At 40.4% G+C, this 20,236-nt stretch overlaps 3 protein-coding genes across 7 annotated transcripts in view; 2 read left to right on the forward strand and 1 right to left on the reverse strand.

Moving 5' to 3' along the window:
• LOC307033623 (uncharacterized protein) overlaps positions 1-20,236 on the reverse strand; it is a 43,326-nt gene that overhangs the window by 17,520 nt on the left and 5,570 nt on the right. The window lies entirely within an intron of this gene.
• Positions 14,247-17,112, forward strand: LOC307033858 (uncharacterized protein). Of its 3 annotated transcripts, XM_079672495.1 has the most exons (8): positions 14,247-14,574; positions 14,701-14,879; positions 15,044-15,137; positions 15,233-15,342; positions 15,915-16,029; positions 16,143-16,205; positions 16,504-16,558; positions 16,782-17,112. In XM_079672495.1, the coding sequence occupies exons 2-8, from the start codon at positions 14,776-14,778 to the stop codon at positions 17,006-17,008; spliced, it is 768 nt and encodes a 255-aa protein (XP_079528621.1). In that variant the 5' UTR covers positions 14,247-14,574; positions 14,701-14,775; the 3' UTR covers positions 17,009-17,112. The 3 variants fall into 3 exon arrangements, 2 of the variants coding, with proteins under 2 accessions (XP_079528621.1, XP_079528622.1); XM_079672496.1 differs by lacking the exon at positions 16,504-16,558 and having other exon boundaries at positions 16,782-17,097; XR_013806680.1 differs by lacking the exons at positions 15,915-16,029; positions 16,143-16,205; positions 16,504-16,558; positions 16,782-17,112 and adding an exon at positions 15,615-15,894.
• LOC307033857 (uncharacterized protein) lies at positions 17,104-19,436 on the forward strand. Of its 2 annotated transcripts, none has more exons than XM_079672494.1 (6): positions 17,104-17,146; positions 17,514-17,631; positions 17,778-17,870; positions 17,966-18,130; positions 18,371-18,556; positions 18,918-19,436. In XM_079672494.1, the coding sequence occupies exons 1-6, from the start codon at positions 17,132-17,134 to the stop codon at positions 19,127-19,129; spliced, it is 789 nt and encodes a 262-aa protein (XP_079528620.1). In that variant the 5' UTR covers positions 17,104-17,131; the 3' UTR covers positions 19,130-19,436. The 2 variants fall into 2 exon arrangements, with proteins under 2 accessions (XP_079528620.1, XP_079528619.1); XM_079672493.1 differs by having other exon boundaries at positions 17,105-17,146; positions 17,778-17,879.

A 20,236-nucleotide genomic window follows, 5' to 3' on the forward strand; every position in this document is an offset into this window, starting at 1 on the left:
TAACTTAATCGATCGTTTTAAAACTCTTGATCACGGCAACTGCCTGACGTTGTAATCACACGTTACTACAGCTTAAGCACTCACAAACTCTCCTTCTCTTAGCGACTGTAACTCCACAGTTGCCTACACTCTTTTCGGGTTTGCTAACGGTAGCTACTTTAGCTAGCCATGGCTCTTTCCCCACCCTCGGGTGCTATTTCCTGCTCTAACTGTCTCATGTTTGGTTACTCCCCTACCTCCTTTACTGGTAGGCCTACCGATACATGTGTTAAATGTAGTATAGTTGTTAGGTTGGAGGCGGGAATCATAGCCATAGAAGCCCGGCTCCGCATCTTAGAAAATAACTCAGCTACAGTAAAGCCCATGTTAGCCGGTGCGGACCGGCAAAAGGTAGCTCCTCTTAGCCGTCCCCCGGCAACTCCCGAGCAGCAGGGAGAATGGGTGACTGTTCAGAAGGGGCATAACGCGAAACCCGCAGGTCCCCACCAACCCGTTCACGTATCTAACAGATATTCCCCACTCAGCGAGACACCCGCTGAGAAGCCAACTCTGGTTATTGGTAGCTCTATTATGAGATACGTGAATTTAGAGACCGAAGCGTCCACAGTCACATGCATTCCGGGGGCCAGAGCGGGCGACGTTGAGGCGCATCTTAGACTGCTGGCTAAAAATAAACGTAAATACAGTAGGATTGTTATTCACGTCGGTGGTAATGATGTTCGTTTACGCCAATCAGAATGCACCAAACTTAATGTGGCGTCGGTGTGTAGTTATGCTAAAACAATGTCGGACACCGTAATCTTCTCTGGTCCCCTCCCCAATCTGATCAATGATGACATGTATAGCCGCATGTCATCATTTCAGCGCTGGTTGTCTTGGTGGTGCCCAGAAAACAATGTGGGCTTCGTGAATAATTGGACAGCCTTCTGGGGAAAACCTGGTCTGATTAAGAGAGACGGCATTCATCCTACTTTGGAAGGTGCAAATCTCATTTCGGCAAACATTTCAGGGCTCTGTGGACTTAATCCATGACAAACTGGAGTTGAGACCAGGAGGCAGAGTCGCAGTCTTACACGCTTCTCTGCGCTCTCTCCTAGGCAGTCATCCATAGGAATCCCGACCCCAATAAAATACCCAATATTAACGGTGTGTGTGTCTGCCCAAGGACAATTTAAGGTAAAACCTAATAGAGGTGTCATATATAATAACCTAATAAAAGTAAATGTAACAACTACTACAGTGCAACAAAACAGGAAGATTAAATGTGGTCTCTTAAACATAAGATCTCTAGCATCTAAAGCAGTGGTCGCCAACCAGTCGATCGCGATCGACCGGTCGATCGTGAGTGTGGTGCGGGTAGATCGCGGACCGTTAAAAAAAAAAAGTAACAAAAGAAAGGAAAATTAAATTAAAATAATAATGTTTGAAAAATACGTTTTTAGATGTAAACCTATCATCCACCACCCCGTTAGCAGGTGCCACTTGATTGACATATATTTGAGACACCTCAATAATATAATACATTAACCGTGTTTTACGTTAACCTCATCATGAGTCATAACACAAGAGAGGACGGCAGGACTGCAATTTCCCGTGTTCAGTGAATGCAACAGAGGCAAGTCACCAGACCAATCAGAGAGTTGCATGGAAATACACGTGTGCTTGTGTCATTCAAGCTCGGCTCTGTGTGTGTGTGGCAATAGCGCATTTAGGGAGAGAGGGGGAGAGAAGGGGAGAGAGGGACCGGTGCTAGCGGGGACCGTGATGTTAGCATCTGGTTAGCTAGCTGCACTAACGGACATAAGGAGCTGTCTCCACAACAAGCTGGAGGAGTCCTCCCCTGTCAGACTGAGGGGCTCAGGTGAGTTAAAGGACTCTCTGAGTGTTTAGAACGGTTTTGTCACAAATTATTCAAAAGATTATTTCCGCGGCACACCTTCATATGATCATTATAGTTATACAAACAATAAGAGAATAAATGAAAAACAGGTATGAAATAGCCTACTATATGGCAGTAAAACAAGATTACAGTTCGAAAGGGGAGTGATTTGTAAAATATCCATAAAGAAAAAGAAAATCTGTTTACAGTTCTGTCTCATCTGGGTGTTGAGAGATGAATCCATAGATCTCTTCATGTTGCTCTCAAAGTGCACCAGATTGATGCTTTCAACTTCAATATTTTAAAAAAAATCTTCCCGGGGGAGCATCCCCCCGGACACCCCTAGAGGAGGTGAGTACCCCCCTAGAGGAGGTGAGGTCTGCCCCCCACTCATAAAAAATAGCACTTTACCCCTGCCTATATGCCTTGAGCTGATTATGGAGCCTTCATTGTAACAGTAATTCAGATGCAATTAGCCTATATAAAAGGCCTCAAATTGGAAGCATTGTCTGGGCCGTCTTTTTCACTCAATTCTGCAATAGGTAGATCTCGCCTTTCACCTAGGCCGAGGTCCGTGATCTTGGGCTTAAAAAGGTTGGTGACCACTGATCTAAAGCAATACTGGTAAATGATTTAATATCAGATTATAATATTGATATATGCTGTCTCACTGAAACTTGGTTGAGACATGAAGAATATGTCAGCATAAATGAGGCCACTCCACCCAGCCATATCAATACTCATATTGCCCGAGGCACGGGCCGAGGAGGTGGAGTTGCAGCAATCTTTGACTCAAGTTTACTTATCAATACTAAACAAAAATTAAATTATACCTCCTTTGAAAGCCTCATTTTCAGTCTTACGCATCCGACCTGGAAAACTTTGCAGCCAATCTTATTTGTTACAGTGTACCGTGCACCAGGTCCTTATTCAGAATTCTTATCAGAATTTTCTGAGTTTTTATCAGCTTTGGTACTTAAAACAGATAAAGTAATTATCGTAGGTGACTTTAATATTCATGTTGACGATGATAAAAATAGCCTTACTGTTGCATTTAACTCGATATTAGATTCTGTTGGTTTCTGTCAGAGTGTAAATAAACCAACCCACTGCTATAATCACACTCTTGACCTTGTTCTGACTTATGGTATTGAAATTGAGCAACTATTAGTCGAACCGCATAATCCTGCTTTATCCGACCATTTCTTAGTAACTTTTGAAGTACTGTTACTAGACTACAAAGCATTAGCCAAAAGCTCCTGCAGCAGAAACCTATCTGTTAGTGCTATAGCCAAATTTAAGGAAGAGATTCCACCAATACTTAACTCGATAGCATGTCTGCATGTAGGGGAGGAAACTTATACAAAATGTACACCACCCCAAATTGATCATGTTGTTGATAGTGCTACAGATGCGCTGCGAATAAAATTAGACTCTGTTGCTCCTTTGAAAAAGAAGAAAATAAAACAACATAGATTAGCTCCATGGCATAATGCCGAAACCCGCAAAATAAAGCAAAAGTCGAGACAACTTGAAAGGATATGGCGTTCCACTAAACTTGAAGAATCTCGTTTAATTTGGCATATTACTCTCAATGAATATAAGAAAGCACTGCGTAAAGCGAGAGCAGCATACTACTCTTCATTAATAGATGAGAATAAGAATAATGCAAGATTTCTTTTCAGCACTGTAGCCAGGCTGACAGAGAGCCACAGCTCGACTGAGCCTTCTATTCCCATAGCACTCAGTAGTAATGATTTTATGTGCTTTTTTAACGATAAAATTGTTACTCTTAGAAACAAAATCAATGACCTCTTGCCTTTGACCAGTATAGTGTTATCAACAGCTCCCGGAAACGTAAGTTCTAATATTACACTAGATAGTAAACTAGAATGCTTTTCAGCCATAAACCTTGAACAATTAAATTCAATGATTCTCTCTTCTAAACCATCAACGTGTATCTTAGACCCGATTCAAACTAAGCTGTTAAAAGAAGTTTTTCCATTAATTAGCACTTCTTTATTAAATATTATGAATATGTCTTTATTATCAGGCTATGTTCCACAATCATTCAAAGTAGCAGTGATAAAACCGCTTCTTAAAAAGCACAACCTCGATCCAGAGGTTTTAGCCAACTATAGACCTAGTTCTAATCTTCCGTTCCTCTCAAAAATTCTTGAGAAAGCAGTCGCAAAACAGCTGTGTGATTACTTAAAAAACTATGATTTATTTGAAGATTTTCAGTCTGGCTTTAGAACACAACATAGCACAGAGACAGCTCTGGTTAAAGTCACAAATGACATTCTAATAGCCTCTGACAAGGGACTTGTCTCTATTCTTGTCTTGCTTGATCTTAGTGCTGCATTTGATACTATCGACCATGATATCCTATTGCAAAGACTAGAGCACTTAGTTGGCATACAGGGAACTGCTTTAGGCCGGTTTAGGTCCTATCTATCTGAACGCTCTCAGTTTGTACGTGTCAACGATGAATCTTCCATGCAAACCAAAGTTAGCCATGGAGTGCCACAGGGCTCAGTGCTTGGACCTATTTTGTTCACCCTATATATGCTTCCGTTAGGCAATATTATAAGGAATCATTCTGTAAACTTTCATTGTTATGCGGATGATACTCAACTATATTTATCAATCAAGCCTGATGAAATTAATCATCTAAATAAAATTCAAGACTGCCTCAAGGACTTAAAAACGTGGGTGACCTTACATTTTTTGATGTTAAACACGACCAAAACTGAAGTTATTGTACTTGGCCCGAAGAATCTACGAAACAAATTATCTAAAGATATATTAACTATGGATGGCATTAATTTGGCCTCCAGTGAGACTGTAAGGAATCTTGGTGTTATATTTGATCAGGATTTATCCTTTAACACCCACATAAAATCAATTTCAAGGACCGCCTACTTCCATCTACGTAACATTGCAAAAATCAGGCATATCTTGCCTCAAAACGATGCAGAGAAACTAGTCCATGCATTTGTTACTTCAAGGCTGGATTATTGTAACTCCTTATTATCAGGGTGTACCAAGAAGTCAGTCAAGTCGCTTCAGCTGATTCAAAATGCTGCAGCTCGTGTACTAACCAGAGTTAAGAAAAGGGACCACATTACTCCTGTTCTGGCTGCCTTACACTGGCTCCCTATAGAACACAGGATATAATTTAAAATTCTTCTTCTGGCCTACAAAGCCCTTAATGGGCAGGCGCCATCTTACCTTAAAGAACTCATTATACCCTATTGTCCTACTAGGGCATTGCGTTCCAAGAATGCAGGGTTGTTGGTTGTTCCTAGAGTCTCTAAAAGTACAATGGGAGCCAGAGCCTTTTCTTATCAAGCTCCACTTTTGTGGAATCAGCTTCCAGTTTGTGTTCGGACGGCAGACACCCTATCCGTTTTTAAGAGTGCGCTTAAGACCTTCCTTTTTGATAAAGCTTATAGTTAGGGCTGATTAGATTCAGCCCCTAGTTTTGCTGATATAGGCTTAGTTTATCGGGGGACATCTTACTTCTTCCTTCTCTCTGTCTATACCTGTGTACTCTCATGTTCCGATTAACCCAGCTTCCCCAAATTTCTTTCTTTTTGGTGTCTATATACGCCGGGATCCGGAGTCATGGATGATCCTGCGGTCCTGTGTCATGGATTGCGAGTCCTGGATCTTGAGTCGTGGCTGTGGTCCTGGATCCTAAGTCCTGGATGGATATCCTCGTGGATTCATCTTCTTATTATACACACATGCATTTCCAAACATTTGGACTACCTATGTTGCAAATGTATTATCTTTTCAATTTACACACGGCATCTATTGCACGTCTGTCCGTCCTGGGAGAGGGATCCCTCCTCTGTTGCTCTCCCTGAGGTTTCTCCCATTTTTCCCTTTAAACTGTGGGTTTTCTCTGGAAGTTTTTCCTTGTACGATGTGAGGGTCTAAGGACAGAGGGTGTCATATTGTCATACTGATATTCTGTACAAACTGTGAAGTCCACTGAGACAAATGTAACATTTGTGATATTGGGCTATATAAATAAACATTGATTGATTGATTGAACCAAGAGTGTCACATCAACTGCTACAGGGACATGTCTGGCATATCCTATCTTAAAGCCACCCTCTCTCCTGCAGGAATGGTGATGCACTTTTTGCTCTGCAGCTTCACAGTCCCAACTCTGCCATTTTGTTGATGTATTTTGTATCTCTGGCATAGATGTTTCACCAGTTGAAAACAATGGCTGGCTCTGGAACTATACTTTCCAAATTTGCTCTGTGCACACTTTACATATAGAGGGTCCAGTGTATTAGTGCCTATCAACAAAGGAACATCCATGTTTGTTCTATAATCAGGCACAACAAGTGCAAGAGTAACAACTATTTCAGCCTTCCCCATGACATCCTCTGGAAAATGTATGTTAGCTTGGACATACCCTAGATAAGGCACTTCTTGACCACCAGCACCCTCTATGTCCAAAAGATCTTGAATAGGGAAGATTGGTCGATGTGAGAGATGGTTTTCATGAAATGACTTTGAAATTGTAGTCACTTGGGAACCGGAATCAAGAAGGCTTACACACTGAACTCCTTCAATAGTGACAGTTGCTGTACACTTGGGGCCTATCAATCCTCTTGGAAGAAGAACATCAGATGACTGAGTTGAAGAATTATTTTTACTGGTAACTGTTTCTCTTTCTTGTTTTTGTATGGGACATTTCAGTTCATCAGTTATTCCCTCCACTGCGACCCGGTCTAGTTTAAATGGCCAAATTTTCTCTGCCATTCCTTTTGCCCTTCAACTCATTGTATTTCTGATCTACCAAGGGTTTATTCGGTGGATTTTCGCAATGTCTTGCTATGTGGCCATCATTGCCACATTTAAAACAGAACCAAGCCCTTGGTAGGATGTGTTGATGCTTGCTGCGCTTGAAGATCTGCTGCTTTAGCACGGGGATATTCCTGGGCTGGATTTGGGTTGTTAGGGTATTGCTGTGTTCTTTGATCTTGCTTCTTGCTGAGCTGCATTTTTAGTTCAGCCACCTGCTTCCTTAAATCTTCTGTTTCTGTCATGTACTTCTGGAGTACATTAGCATTTGCATCATAAGGAAAAACCTCTGGCACAAGCTGCATATTCACAGATGATTTTGTTTTTGTTCCCCCAAAATGACGATGCATACGATCAAGCTTAGAAGCTCTCCTATCTTCTTCTGTACGCAACTGCAGTAAGAAGTCTGAAAAGTCAGGTGGTGTTGTAGAGTTAATTTCTTGCTTCTGCATTTGAAATGCCACCTCTCTGTATAGCTATGTTCAGCAATGCTTGCAGTCGCTGCAGAAACTCAGAGGCTTTCTCTCCTGTATTTTGTTGTGTGCCAAGAAACCTTGCAAAGATCTCTACCCCATCCTCAACTAACCCATATGCTGAGTCGAGAAGTTTGACATAATCACGGGGAGTTGCATATGGACCTAGCTGTCTTACTAAGCTAGAAGCGGGTGGAAGCAGGTTCTCCAAGATCTTACGTCGCTGGATATCAACAATGGGGTTATCATGCATCATAAGCTCCACATGGAGGGACCAGGTCTCAAAGTCCACTTCATTTGGGGGCTTAGGATCTCTTCCTGAGAAAGGACGAAGCCATTTGGATCCTGGATTTGATGCATTGGAGCCATCATTCTTAATAACATGCTCTACTATGATCCTTTGAATCTCAGGGGGATTTACAATGCTGTTGTTTGATGCTGCTTTGTTGAATGGATGAGCTTGCTGCAATGATTTTGTCCTACTTTGGAGGCAAGTTCTGGAGAAGCACTTTGAGTAAGCTTGGTGTGTCTGCATATCAAAGGGGTCCTACTGTCATCAGAGTCTGTATCACTCTCAGAGACTGAGCTGTCATTCGGACGCAAGAGTTCTGCACGCACTGTGGGTGTGGTTTTCTTAGGGGTCTGTGACGTTTTGTAAGCTCTGTCTACACGCAGCCCAGTCTCATGGCATTTCGTGTTCACCAACACGATTTTTAATCTATTGATTCGTGTTCACCAACACGATTTTCCCCTTTTTTTCGTGTTGCACAGCACGATTTTAAAAGCAATGTATTTCTATTGGTAGTCTCACGGCATTACATGTTATAGGAAGACCGGAAGCTGTGTGGTTCATGAAAACATGTTCTTACTCAATAGCAAGCCACAACTATTGCTTTTATTTGATCTCACCAGAATACGTGACTCCACCACGACTCCTTAACACCGCATTGCGTGGTGGAGTCACGACATTTGTTACATTTACGTGTCGGCACCACGCAAACAACGCCAATGTAAAGTGAATGAGGCTCCTTTGTCGTGGTGCACACACGCATTTCTACAACGTCCTGCAGTGAGCTTTTTATTCTAAAAAATGTTTTTAAAAATCTACTTTATAGCTTGTAGTAACTCACGGGAGGCTTGTTTTCTTTTATTTGTATTCATAATCATTTTTATTTTTCGTCAGAATGCATTATGGTGCATTATTTACCAAATTTGTGTTCTCAAAAAACAGTGCATTGTGTGTAATACAACTGTGATTTTTATTAAATTAGTTATTTTTTAAGGAAGGCCAGAGCTTCAGCAGTGTCAAATAGATTGTTCCCTTTAGTTTACGTTATTTAAAAGACAATTATATTCCTATTTGATCAATAAAGGGGTATTGTAGGCCAATATTAGTCATTTAAAAAATATATAATGATGATAATGATGGTGAAAACCACTCCCCCCACATCGGAATGACGATGGCTACTGACTGTATTTTAAATGCTTTTTGTTTAATAGTAATAATAATCATTTTTATTATAACAACAATAAACCAGAAGAAGATTCCGTCGTTACCACGACAACGTTACGTCGCGCTTGACGGCAACGTGACGTTGCCACGTTACGTTACCCACAATCACCTCACTTTCATTAATTTCATCTGACAACGGACTAGAGTAAGTATCTAAAATCAAGGGGAGTTTATTTCTTTAAAACACAAAATAATATTGCTTTTATTTATTCCACTGTAGCACAGTCTCTATAGCGTTTCATTCCTGGATATAAGGTTGAGTTTTGTAGTGTGTTTAGCTTTTACAATAGGCTACGCGCAACCTACTGTAGCGGCCACGTCCAGCTACCAGCTACTAGCGGCCTCCGGCCTTCCGGTCAAAGTTTTTAGCTGGATAGCATTTATAGTTTATACAGCTACATGACATTAGCTGTCCCCGGCACAGTTGGATAGTGGAGGTGCCTGCTAGAAAAATATGTTTAAATGCATGTATTTGCACATGTGTTGTAAAGACAGTGTTCAACACAGAGTTTTAATAGTGGCTAAAGGGAATCGGCGATGGAGTGGAACAAAAATGTGGACCTGGAGTTTTTTCAGAGGATTTGACTGGCCAGTGGGGACCACCCAATGTCCCACTCTGAATCAGAAATACTTAATTGATCTCCGGGGAAAATTGGGATTGTTACATTGTAGAATTTAAATATATAGTAGCAGATATAAGAAAAACAATTATGTAAAAATATGTGCATAATATAACAATATGCACAGTATAAATGCATAATGTATGCCAGAGTATTGCTCAGATTAATTATTATTGCATATAGAGTATTGCACAGATGTTACTGTTATTCTAAATAATCCTAATCATGTTTTTATTTTTCCTGTTTTACAGCTTCATTACAACACTTAATATCTCCAACACACACATATCCACACACACACACACACACACACACACACACACACACACACACACACACACACACACACACACACACACACACACACAGTGGCGGCCGATCCATAGGGGCGCTAGGGGCGCCGCCCCCCCTCTTCCCACATGTTTGATTGTCATTAAAAATAAAAAATTCATAAAAAAATATATTTCCCAAAAATATATATATATTTTTTATTTTTATTTTTAAAGAACAAGGTAAATATTATATAGTTGGTATCAGTAAAATGTATAATCTACAATAAAATCTTGTTTAAAATTGTTTTACGATGTCTAAAGTTACTGATAAGTCACATGTTTCCTGCCTGGCCGCAGCGTGTATCATTACCCTCTCTCGTCCGGGCGGTAGAAAAGAGCCCTCAGCCAGAGCAGCAGCAGCCAACAAGCTGACTGTTGCTATCTGGAAACTATGCCGCCGAAACATAATTTCAGCCAATCAGCGTCGTCAGATCTGATGCTCATAGGGCGCCCTTTCAGCGCCCTGGCCTGTGTGTCTGTTTAGAATCGTATCCAAGGTGACGCTACAGTAGGGGATGGCTGCGTCTGCAGTTGTAGACTCCGGTGCTAGTGGATCGCCGGAGCTGTAGATTAACATTTGCATGCTTATTGTAGTTGTAATGGCAAGGCCTGTGGCACCATGGAGCATATGTTTGGGCTGGACCTGTATTTTACAGGAAAGGAGTGATCAGAGGGTCGAGTTGTCGATTCTTGTTCAGTTTTCATCTTCCTCACCCTCTCAGACTTTGAGTTGCGCGCGCTGCTAAAGAGACGCGCTACCATGGAAACCAAACAATGGTGTACCTGTATTAAAGTCCGAGTGGAAACAGTCGTGAGTAAATCTGATTTTGTCAGAAATCGGGAGAAATGCTGATGTCTCCCGCGAAAATCGGGAGGGTTGGCAAGTATGACACACACACACACACACACACACACACACACACACACACACACACACACACATACTGTTCGTATTTAGTCTCCTGATTTTAAATGCCCTAGTATGGTTTTGTCATCATTTCCATAGCCCCACCAAAAATATTTTCCACCAGCCGCCACTGCACACACACACACACACTGTTGGGGCAGAATCTCTGCTCCGCGCCGTTCTTATATGAGCGGGTTCTCAAAAGAAGGAAAAATTCAAAGCAGCCAGGATAAGGGTTAAACAATAATCTGCTTTAATGGCACAAACATACAAATACTTCACCTAATCACGAAGCACTCTGCAGAGTACTCCGGGCTCAGGTTCTACCACCGTGTGAGATATTTCTCAGGAACGGCCCGTCAAAAACAAGAGCGCGAACCAAAGGAAAACACAGGCTTTCATACTAAAAACACAGGAGGAGGTGTGTGAATGCTGGCCTGTCGTACACAATCAGCGCGACACAGCAGAAGAAACCCGGAAACAAAAAGTCTCTTTCAGTTTGACGAAAACCAGATACCTTTTGGTGTCTGGAACGAACCTGCTCTAAACAACAAGTTTCCTTATCTTATTTCACATCTTGCAGCCAGCACACACACATCCCCTTTATGGCCCTTTGTCCCTGTGTCCATCTTCCCCCCCTCAGGTTACCACACACAAGTTAAAAATATGTTTTAAGATATAGTTGTTATAATTGGCTAAATATACGTAATACATGTAAATTACCTTCATATCAATAATAACGAGGAACACATTACCTATGCTCTTAAGCAGTATTAGAGATGCTTTTCAAATAGTCAAACTTCACACAGGCCCAATATAGAGAACACACTCATTTTTCCTGCAGCCTTTCCAGCCATTTGAGCTATTGTTCACATCCTTACTTCAAATAAAAGGTTTCACATTGCATATTTCCAGCTTCCTTTACACATACTGTTATTATTAATACAAAGTAATTAACCACACACATCTATTTAGAACAAGTAGATTTCCCTGATAATTGACATGCTGAAAATCTTAAGAAGAATGTCCCCTCCCCCAGCTCTCTCGTCCCTGTCATAAAAGGTGCTACCATTTCATATAGAGTAATAAAACATGTTTAAGCTAATTTCTCCACAATGTTTGTAGCCATTTAGTACCCACACATGAAAGAATAAAAACAGAGGTATAGTTGAACAGTAATCACGCAGCACATATATTTACTGCAATGAAAACACACACATTTGCCCTAAGCATGTGTAACGCACCCTCTTCTTTTATGAGGGAAACATTCCAGAGTTTTGGAGCTATCCCCAAATAAAGATGTCCCCTGCTCACATCCCTCTCTGAACACAAAGACTTCACCTCAATATATTGGGGAGGGAAAATATACTTTGTCCCTTCAAATTTAACACACATGAATATATATAAGGTGACATTAAAATGAATATACCAGATTTAACTTTCCTGCCATAACACGTTACTTTAATACTTCAAATAATTCAAATAATCCAACACACACACACACACACACACACACACACACACACACACACACACACACACACACACACACACACACACACACACACACATAAAACCAACAGCACTTTTAAGAGCCACTCTCTCTCTCACTGTCTCTCTTTCTATCACTCTCTCTTTTAATCGCTCTCCCGTCTTTCTCTCACTCTTCATTTTGTGTATTGTTTGTATTATTTGTATGCCATGTCCCTCAACCCTGAAGTGAGGGTCTTTGAGGATCCCAAGGAGGCCACGATGCACATGGCTGCATTGATTAGCGAGGCTCATCTCCATGAGGCCAGGGTGAGGCTTTTCATGATAAGCAAATACCCAAGTCTGTAATATAATCATTGCTATTGCTTTTTATTGATGTAATGTAAAGGGTCCGTTAGACCTTTTTATGCAACCGTTAAATAATTGCTCAAACATAAGTGCTGCTGTCTTATGTTGTATTACAACTTTGTTGTTGATCTCAACCTCTGAAAAAATATAGGCTGCCATGGCCACTGAAACTCCTGCCATCCCTCCAAAAAAGAAAAGAAAAAGCAGGAAGAGACCCCTTTCTAATCCAGTGGTCACACGCAGACGTGAGAGACAACGGGAAACTCAACGTTCCGCATCAGGTTTGTTCTTTACTCTATCATGATTTCTAAATCTAAGAATAAAGATAATTCATAACAAAGTTATTTTGGTGTACACAGTATGAAATGATATAATGTAAAGATACCTCTTGACAAATCTGTTGCAATGTTTAAAACATTTTCAAATTAAATCAAGATATTTTAAGAGCCTGTGACTGATAATCCTTGCTTGTGTTGTATTTTTTTAAATGTGTACCTCGATTTGGATAAAAGTATGGCAAATGTAAATTGTCATTGTGATGCTGTGGTAATATGTTCTTAGTTGAATTACCTGCAGTCCTTACAGAGCATTTTCATATTACAATTAATTGGTGTAATTTTAGATTGATTGAAGGGTTAAAATGACTGTCTCTGCAGCTTCACAAGCCAGAAGAGACGATCCTGTGCATGAGGAAGGCCTTCAGCTAGAACATCAAGAGTTTGATAGTCTTGGTGAGTATATTGATTATAACAGCAGTTGACTGGCACTATAGTTTTCCCCAATGTTTCCATTTTTATACTCATCTAGTTAATCATAATAAAGTATTGAGTATTGACTGTTTCATGACAAGTGAATGCATATTTGGTATAAGTATCACTTGCTAATATTGCTTTGGATGCATATGATGGTTCATAGCATGTTGCTATTATTAGTCCGCATATATTTTTCCAACTCAAAAGTGTTTCAGTATACTACCTTAATATCCATCATACCAGTTTTTGGGTGGCGGCTTAACAGCTGTTTTATTTTTTAGAAACACATCTCCAAGAGTTAAGGGACACCCTAACTGCAGTCCAGGTTCCGGAGGCAACAGACGGAACGGTTTCTGCCTGGGCACAAAGGCAGCTTCTCACAGATGTGAGAATGAAAACTGCTAGGCCAATGCTTTTTAATGCAAAACTCTCAGCTGAGAGAATAGCCATTCAGAAGTGCCACAGATGCTGTGCAGAAGAAGCGGCTATTAGGTGCCTGGACTGTGTTCCACTGGACATGGAGTTCCTCTGTGCAACCTGTGACATGGAGGCCCACAAGAGGAATATCTTCCACGACAGAGAGGCTGTGTTCAATGGATTTCTGGAGCCCATTCCCCCTACAACTGCTGTGGTGGTGGATGAAAATGGCCAGCCTCAGTTTTGTGAACAAAGTATGTAAAGATTAACATTACATTACAATGTCCCATTATAGTGTAGTTCCCATAATTAAGTGCGAATGGGAAGTGTACATAGCTGATTGAAAAAAGTATGATTGGTTTTGATTAGGGCTGCAAGATATGTGGAAATGATGCAACATTTTATTGAATATCTTGATAATCTGGAGAATTAAGGAAAAACTGTAAATACACCCTTCCTAACTTATTTTCTATATTGCAGTATGTCAACTGCCTGTTACTACTCCAAGGTCAATCTGTGAATGCTCTGATGACGTCACAGTTACTCCTTGGAAGCATATTTCTGTGGTCACCATCAACGTATGTTGTTCTGAAAGCCCTTCTTTTTGTAAAAGCAGTATTGTACGGCAGAGTTGTACCACTTTGTGCAACGCAAAGATTTTTATCACCTGGTCATTTTCAGACAACACCCAAATGCCATGTCAAATAGCTAATACATCATATATGCACATCTATGTATTAAATACAATATGTTAAGGCAAACTCACAGTTTTATTACCGAAATACCTTTACTTTGTCCATTTGTTCACAGGACGATACAATGTCTGCTTGCCTCGGAAATCCGGTTAAAGACCTGCTTTTGTATCGGTACTGGCCAGCTAGCACCAGCTGTCAGACGTTTTACAAAATATGATGTGTTCACCTCATTCGAGCACATGAAGGTGACAGCACCAGCCATGTCCAGGCAGGCATTTCTGAAAATGTTGGAGCACAGATCTGTTCAAGCTGGATAGGTAAATCTGCCTGAATCACACGGAAACATACAAAAAACAATATCATATTACTGTATAACATATCATAAATTGTTGGCATTGCTTTCAAAACAATTACTAATCCACTTTTTTTAAATCAATATACAGACAGGTAGTATCTGTGCTGATACCTTTCAGCGAAGCTTCTTCGAGTTTTGCTTCTGTCAGTACAAACAAGAGGATATGTGCCAGGTCCATCACTGTGTTTGTCCAGCATGTTCTCCAGACATGTTGGCTGTCTGCTGTGATGGAAACCGCAAGCATTACCGCTTTTCCAAGTCAAAAGGGTATGTATAGGTATTAATGAAAATGATAAAGAACACACCGCTAATACAAATAGTAGCCCTTGGGGTTGTGTTTGAGTAGCCATAACAGACATTAAAACAAATCATAGTAATATAGTGCTTTGTGATTTTTATTATTGACTTGTATGTTAACTTATCATGGACAGGACTGAGGAGCCGCCAATCTATGAGGGCTTGTTCCTGGCCAAGGACGAGGAAGTCGCAACATTTGTTGACCTTGTCAGAGGCAACATGAAAAGTGTACGTTTTTTTTCTTATTATGATAGTTGCAGTTACACCTGTGGTGTTCTTTTTTGTATATGTCAAAACTTGTGTGTAATAAACTGACTTTATAGGGAAATGACAGTGCCGTCTGTGGTACTGACAAATTCACCGCTGGCAGAGAGATGTCAAAAAAGTCTGCTGCCCAGATAGACGAGGAGGGCATTCAAGTGGCAGTTTGCAGGTTTGTATTTGTAAGTGTGTCTGTGTGTGTATATGTGTTTGGTTCTTGAGTCTGGTCTCATTATTTCAGTTTTAATAGCAATCCAAGTCTAAGTCTTTGTAAGAATTGGAAGCATTAAACACTTTTGATGGTGAAGCGGAATTGATCCATCATTTGTAGCATCCAAGTGATATTTGTTGTTATAGCCACCTAGATGACAGAGATGAGTGCTTAAGCCAGGCCCTGCTGTGTCAGTTTATTATTAACAACTAGATTTTCTTCTGATTAATCAGACATGGGTTTCTCTTACGAGGACTGAACCACTTCCGTGGAGAAATATACGCTTATCCGTGGAGAAATATATGCTTACCCAATGTTTCTCCAAAAAGAGATGTCCAAGAAGACAAATGTTGACTTCTTCTGTATGGATGTAACATGCAGGTAATCCTCACTGTCATATTGCACATCCACAACAATGTTTAAAATGGCCTATGCCTCAGCAGTCATTTTAGATGTTATTGATATTGTTGTCATGTCAATTGAAAGTTTATCTTTGTAACACTCAATCACAAAATGCTGCTCCTGCTTCTTAGGTACTGGCCATACCTTAACAAAATAGCCGAGGGATTACCAGAGCTTCTGCCGTTGACCGAAATGAGGCCATTTCTTAGAGTGATGCATGCTAAAGCACATACAGCAAAATGCGAGGTACATAACACCTTTAATGCAAAGGATTTTTAAATGTTGTGCATGGCATGCCTTATTGGATATCAAACACTTCTAAAGAAATGCTACATAACACTACTTGCGCTGTGTTGCAGGTGAGATGGGGTGGCAGAAGTCAGGAAGGAGCACGAAACACAGTGGGAGAGGAAGTAGAGCAGGTATGTTATTAATGGCATTATTGTAACTGGATGGATACAAGAAGTCTTAATAGAAAGCAGTACAAATATGTATGTGTCATCTCAGTGACAAGCCTGTTGATTAGTTTAAAGCATATCCTTTATGTCTGAGTTCAAATGAAAGATAGGCAGCTCATATGTTCAGCAACACTAAATGCATGCATATTGTAGGAAGTCAGTAAACAAGTTTTCTCTTAAACCATCCAGTTCAAGATCTATGATGTTTAGGTAATATTGTTATGTGATGGTGACCAAACATTAATTGTAACATTCATTATAGGTAAACAGCTTTCTCTCCAGGGCAGCTCTGGTCACAAAATACATGAGAAAAGCAGGTTGGTATTAACACTACACATGTGATAAGGCAGCCCTGATAAGTATTTTACAGAGAGTTCCTTCCTTAAAAACGTTATTGGGGTATTACTATACTGTAATTACCAGTTCAACAACCTTATAACGATTGGGTTTAGTGATGTCTATTAGGTTTCTCACTCAGTATTGCCTTTTTGATGTGAATACTTACTTTTTTGTTTGTCGATATATTTGTGTCTTTTTTAGGAAGAGTGAACATGCTCACTCAACAGGCCATGGGTTGGAACAGAAGGAAGAGGGACAACCTTCATCAAGTTTTTGTCACGATTCTCATGTTATGTCACGTTTATAGTTTTGTAGGTTTGTGTGTTTTTGCTGTTTTCCATGTCATGTTTTCCTCTGGGTTATGGTCTGGTCCCTCTCCCTGTGTTTTCCTCTTGTCATTAGTTTCCCTGGTGTGTCTAATTGTCTGATTGTGTTCACCTGGGCCCCCTGTGTTTTCTCCTCCCTCCTCACCTGTGTCTTGTTGTGTGATTAGTCTTGTGTGTATTTAAGTTCTGGGTTTTCTGTCTGTCTTGGTCGGTTCGTCTTGTGCCATGACTAGTTCTGCGGTGAGTGTTCTGTTTTGTCATTGTTTATATCATAGCCTTGAAATAAAGGAGTTTTTTCAGTTTATATCTGCATTTGGGTCCTGCTTCCTTCACAAACCGTAACAGTTTTAGCCCACAGATATGTCAAAGTAAGGGCAAATTAGAATTGTCTTCTCATCTGACATTACATATTTATGAAGGATGTCTGCAATGTAACCTCATGGCTATATACATTATGTTCTCCCTTATCCACACTTCCTCTTGCAAGTCAGATGGTGTCATGGAATGTTTCAACTGTTCTTCTGAAGGTCTTGTACTGAAAACTGGTGTTCTTTGCATTATGGTGTTGCATGGTGCTTTTCGCTGACATTTTCTTTTTTTTGTAAAGATCACAGAGAGGGCAAAGGTGGAAGCTGCCAGCTTCAGCGACTTCAAAAAGGAGCACAACCTTGATCAGGAGACCATACAGCCGTGGGTGTATGATGTCAGGCAATGGGCAGTCACAGGTAAGACATACCACAGGTTTTCCATATATAGCCTACATCTGTTCATTACTGTAAGTTTAGACACACAATATAAGTTGGCTATATGTTGAAACTGAGACTGTCACTGATTGTATCTCTTCTCCAATTGTTTTTTTGCAACTATTTAGAGAGAGTCTACGCCCCAGGGTGTACTGAAGGACTGAGGGTGGATATTGAGAACATCACCTTCACTCTTTTGCGCAGGAAGCAAGATCTGTATCGTCAGCATGGTTTGTTGTCAAACGTAGTTATTGAAATTACACTTCAAAAACATTCTGGCACCATGACACAGTTTTGTTTCCGTTTCACTTTGCAGACAGCAACCAGGCAAGACAAAGAAAGAGAATGAGAGAGCTGAAGAAGAAGCTTCGCGAAAAAGTTGTGCAATACAACACAGGAGTGCATGAAGAACAGATTGACGAGGAGTTGGCTTGCAGTCTGACAGAGGGCTACATCCTACCATGGGAGAGGCATGCAAATGGTAGGATAATTGCTAGTTTGGCTTTTTTAGTCTATACCAAAATATGACGGTTTATCGTGGGGCAGAAAAAACAATTGTGATACCTGCAAATATATAATATTTGTTATGAGTTTACATTATAGAGAACCAATGCTATCGCTACAAAGATTTGTGTCTCAGAAATAAAAATCATTCTATAATAAAATAATTTATGAATAAATATTCCTTGTCCACTACTCCATTCCTTTCCTCAACCTAAAGGCAACACCTTCAGGTTGAAGAGGTCTGTCTTTGACCAGGTAATGCTGGTCAGACGTTTGGAGGAGGAGCAGAGCATCCTGGTGAAAGGGATGTCGCAGCACATCATGTTCCTTCTGAAGGAAGTGGAAGAAGTGGAAGAAGTGGAAGCACTCAGAGGACAGACTTTGGAGGGCATCAAAACCAGCAGTATGTCTGAGATCTTAACATTTGAATATTTTCATCCACTCTTCAACACATTACATGTCTTACATAAGTAGAACACATCTGTCACTGTCAGGCCGAAGTGAAATAGTAAATTACTGAAACTATTCATTATCAAGATCATAATCGATTATTTTCTGTCTATTGACTAATTGTTAAGCACTATCAAACATTAATCAACATATCCCATTTGGCACCCAATATATAGTAACATCCTTCAGTTTAAGATGGATTTACTTATTTTGTAGTGTTTTTACATATGCAGCATTGTACAATGCAAAGAGATTTGCCATTGTCATGGTTTGTTTACATTGAGCCCTTTTTCTGTGTGATTATTCCTCTACAGATTTCGGTGACCTGACAGAGGATGCTGCACATGGGCTCAAGAGTGTCCTCAGTCGGAGGTGGCACTTCCTCAAAAGCCAACACAAACCGGCTGTACATGCGTACAGCGGTGTAGCCGCTTTGGAACTCCATGATCTTCAATTACAGCAGGACATTGAGGAGTCGGATGGCAATGGCTACACTAGCCCTGAGTCTGAGGAAGAAGACCTGTAAAGGTTTCTGCCAAGCAACACAGAGGCACTGGAGAGCTCTTTCTAAAGCGATGTGTCACGTCCACACGCTGGCGCACGCCATAATAATGACAAAACACATTTAAAACACACTTAAAGCCATACAACATAAAGACATTATAAAACACTATATATGAAACTATGCACTTGTTTCGCCCGACTGAGTTCATAGTAATGTGAAAATGTGTTTATATTTTGTACTTCTGTTTATTTAAAGTGCTTTGACTTGCTGATGTGTATGAAAATAAATTGCCTTGCCTTTATATTAAACTGCCTCTTATTACTCAAACAAATGCTATACAATGGTTGTTTTCTTGTCACTGCATTTTGTCATTTGTTGATTATGAACTATTAATGTGAATACATTGTAAATAGAGTTCATACAATAACACCCGGAAGTAAGTATTCTCTCTTCTTTGCTTGACAAACCCATCCATGGACAAACCCCGTGATAGTCCTCAAGCTCTGTGATTGGATGTTGGAGTGGCAGTGCGCCGAGCGTCCAACATCACTTTGAAATGGAATGGAACCACGACGCATGGTCCAAAACTGGAGTCGGACGGGTCTACCCCCTCCCCCACCCCGTCACCAGAACTACACATGCTGGCTATTGTGTGTTTGGGTTCCATGTTCTATGGCACGTCTCTACTGGGAATTGTAGTTTTAAAAGACGTTTTCTTATTTCCCATAATAAGAAGTTGCCAGTATTAAACTGTGTAAACCCCTAGAGGTTTAGGGGATACGAAACACAGTGGTGTTATCACATTTAAAACATATAATTAATAAATGGGTGAAAACTGCTTGTGCCCATAATGGGCAGCATTAGTATACCCACATGACAGCTAAGGTCAGAAGAGCTTTATTTAACAGCTGGTCTTATGTCTGTGACCCCTCCTGTTGTCCATTTATAAGCTTTGAAACTTGCACTTGTAAAGGTTCGGAGGCACATTTTGCAAATATGGCAGTAGCCATCGATCATCTTAAGATAAGATATACTTTATTGATCCCAAGCGGGGCAATTTTTTCATTACAGCAGCATGTCTAACAGTTGGAAATATGCAGTGGTGTTAATTTGGAAATCATTTAGTAT

The sequence above is a fragment of the Notothenia rossii genome, assembly GCF_949606895.1.
Source record: "Notothenia rossii genome assembly, chromosome: 3".
In the NCBI taxonomy this organism is placed as follows: Eukaryota; Metazoa; Chordata; class Actinopteri; order Perciformes; family Nototheniidae; genus Notothenia; species Notothenia rossii.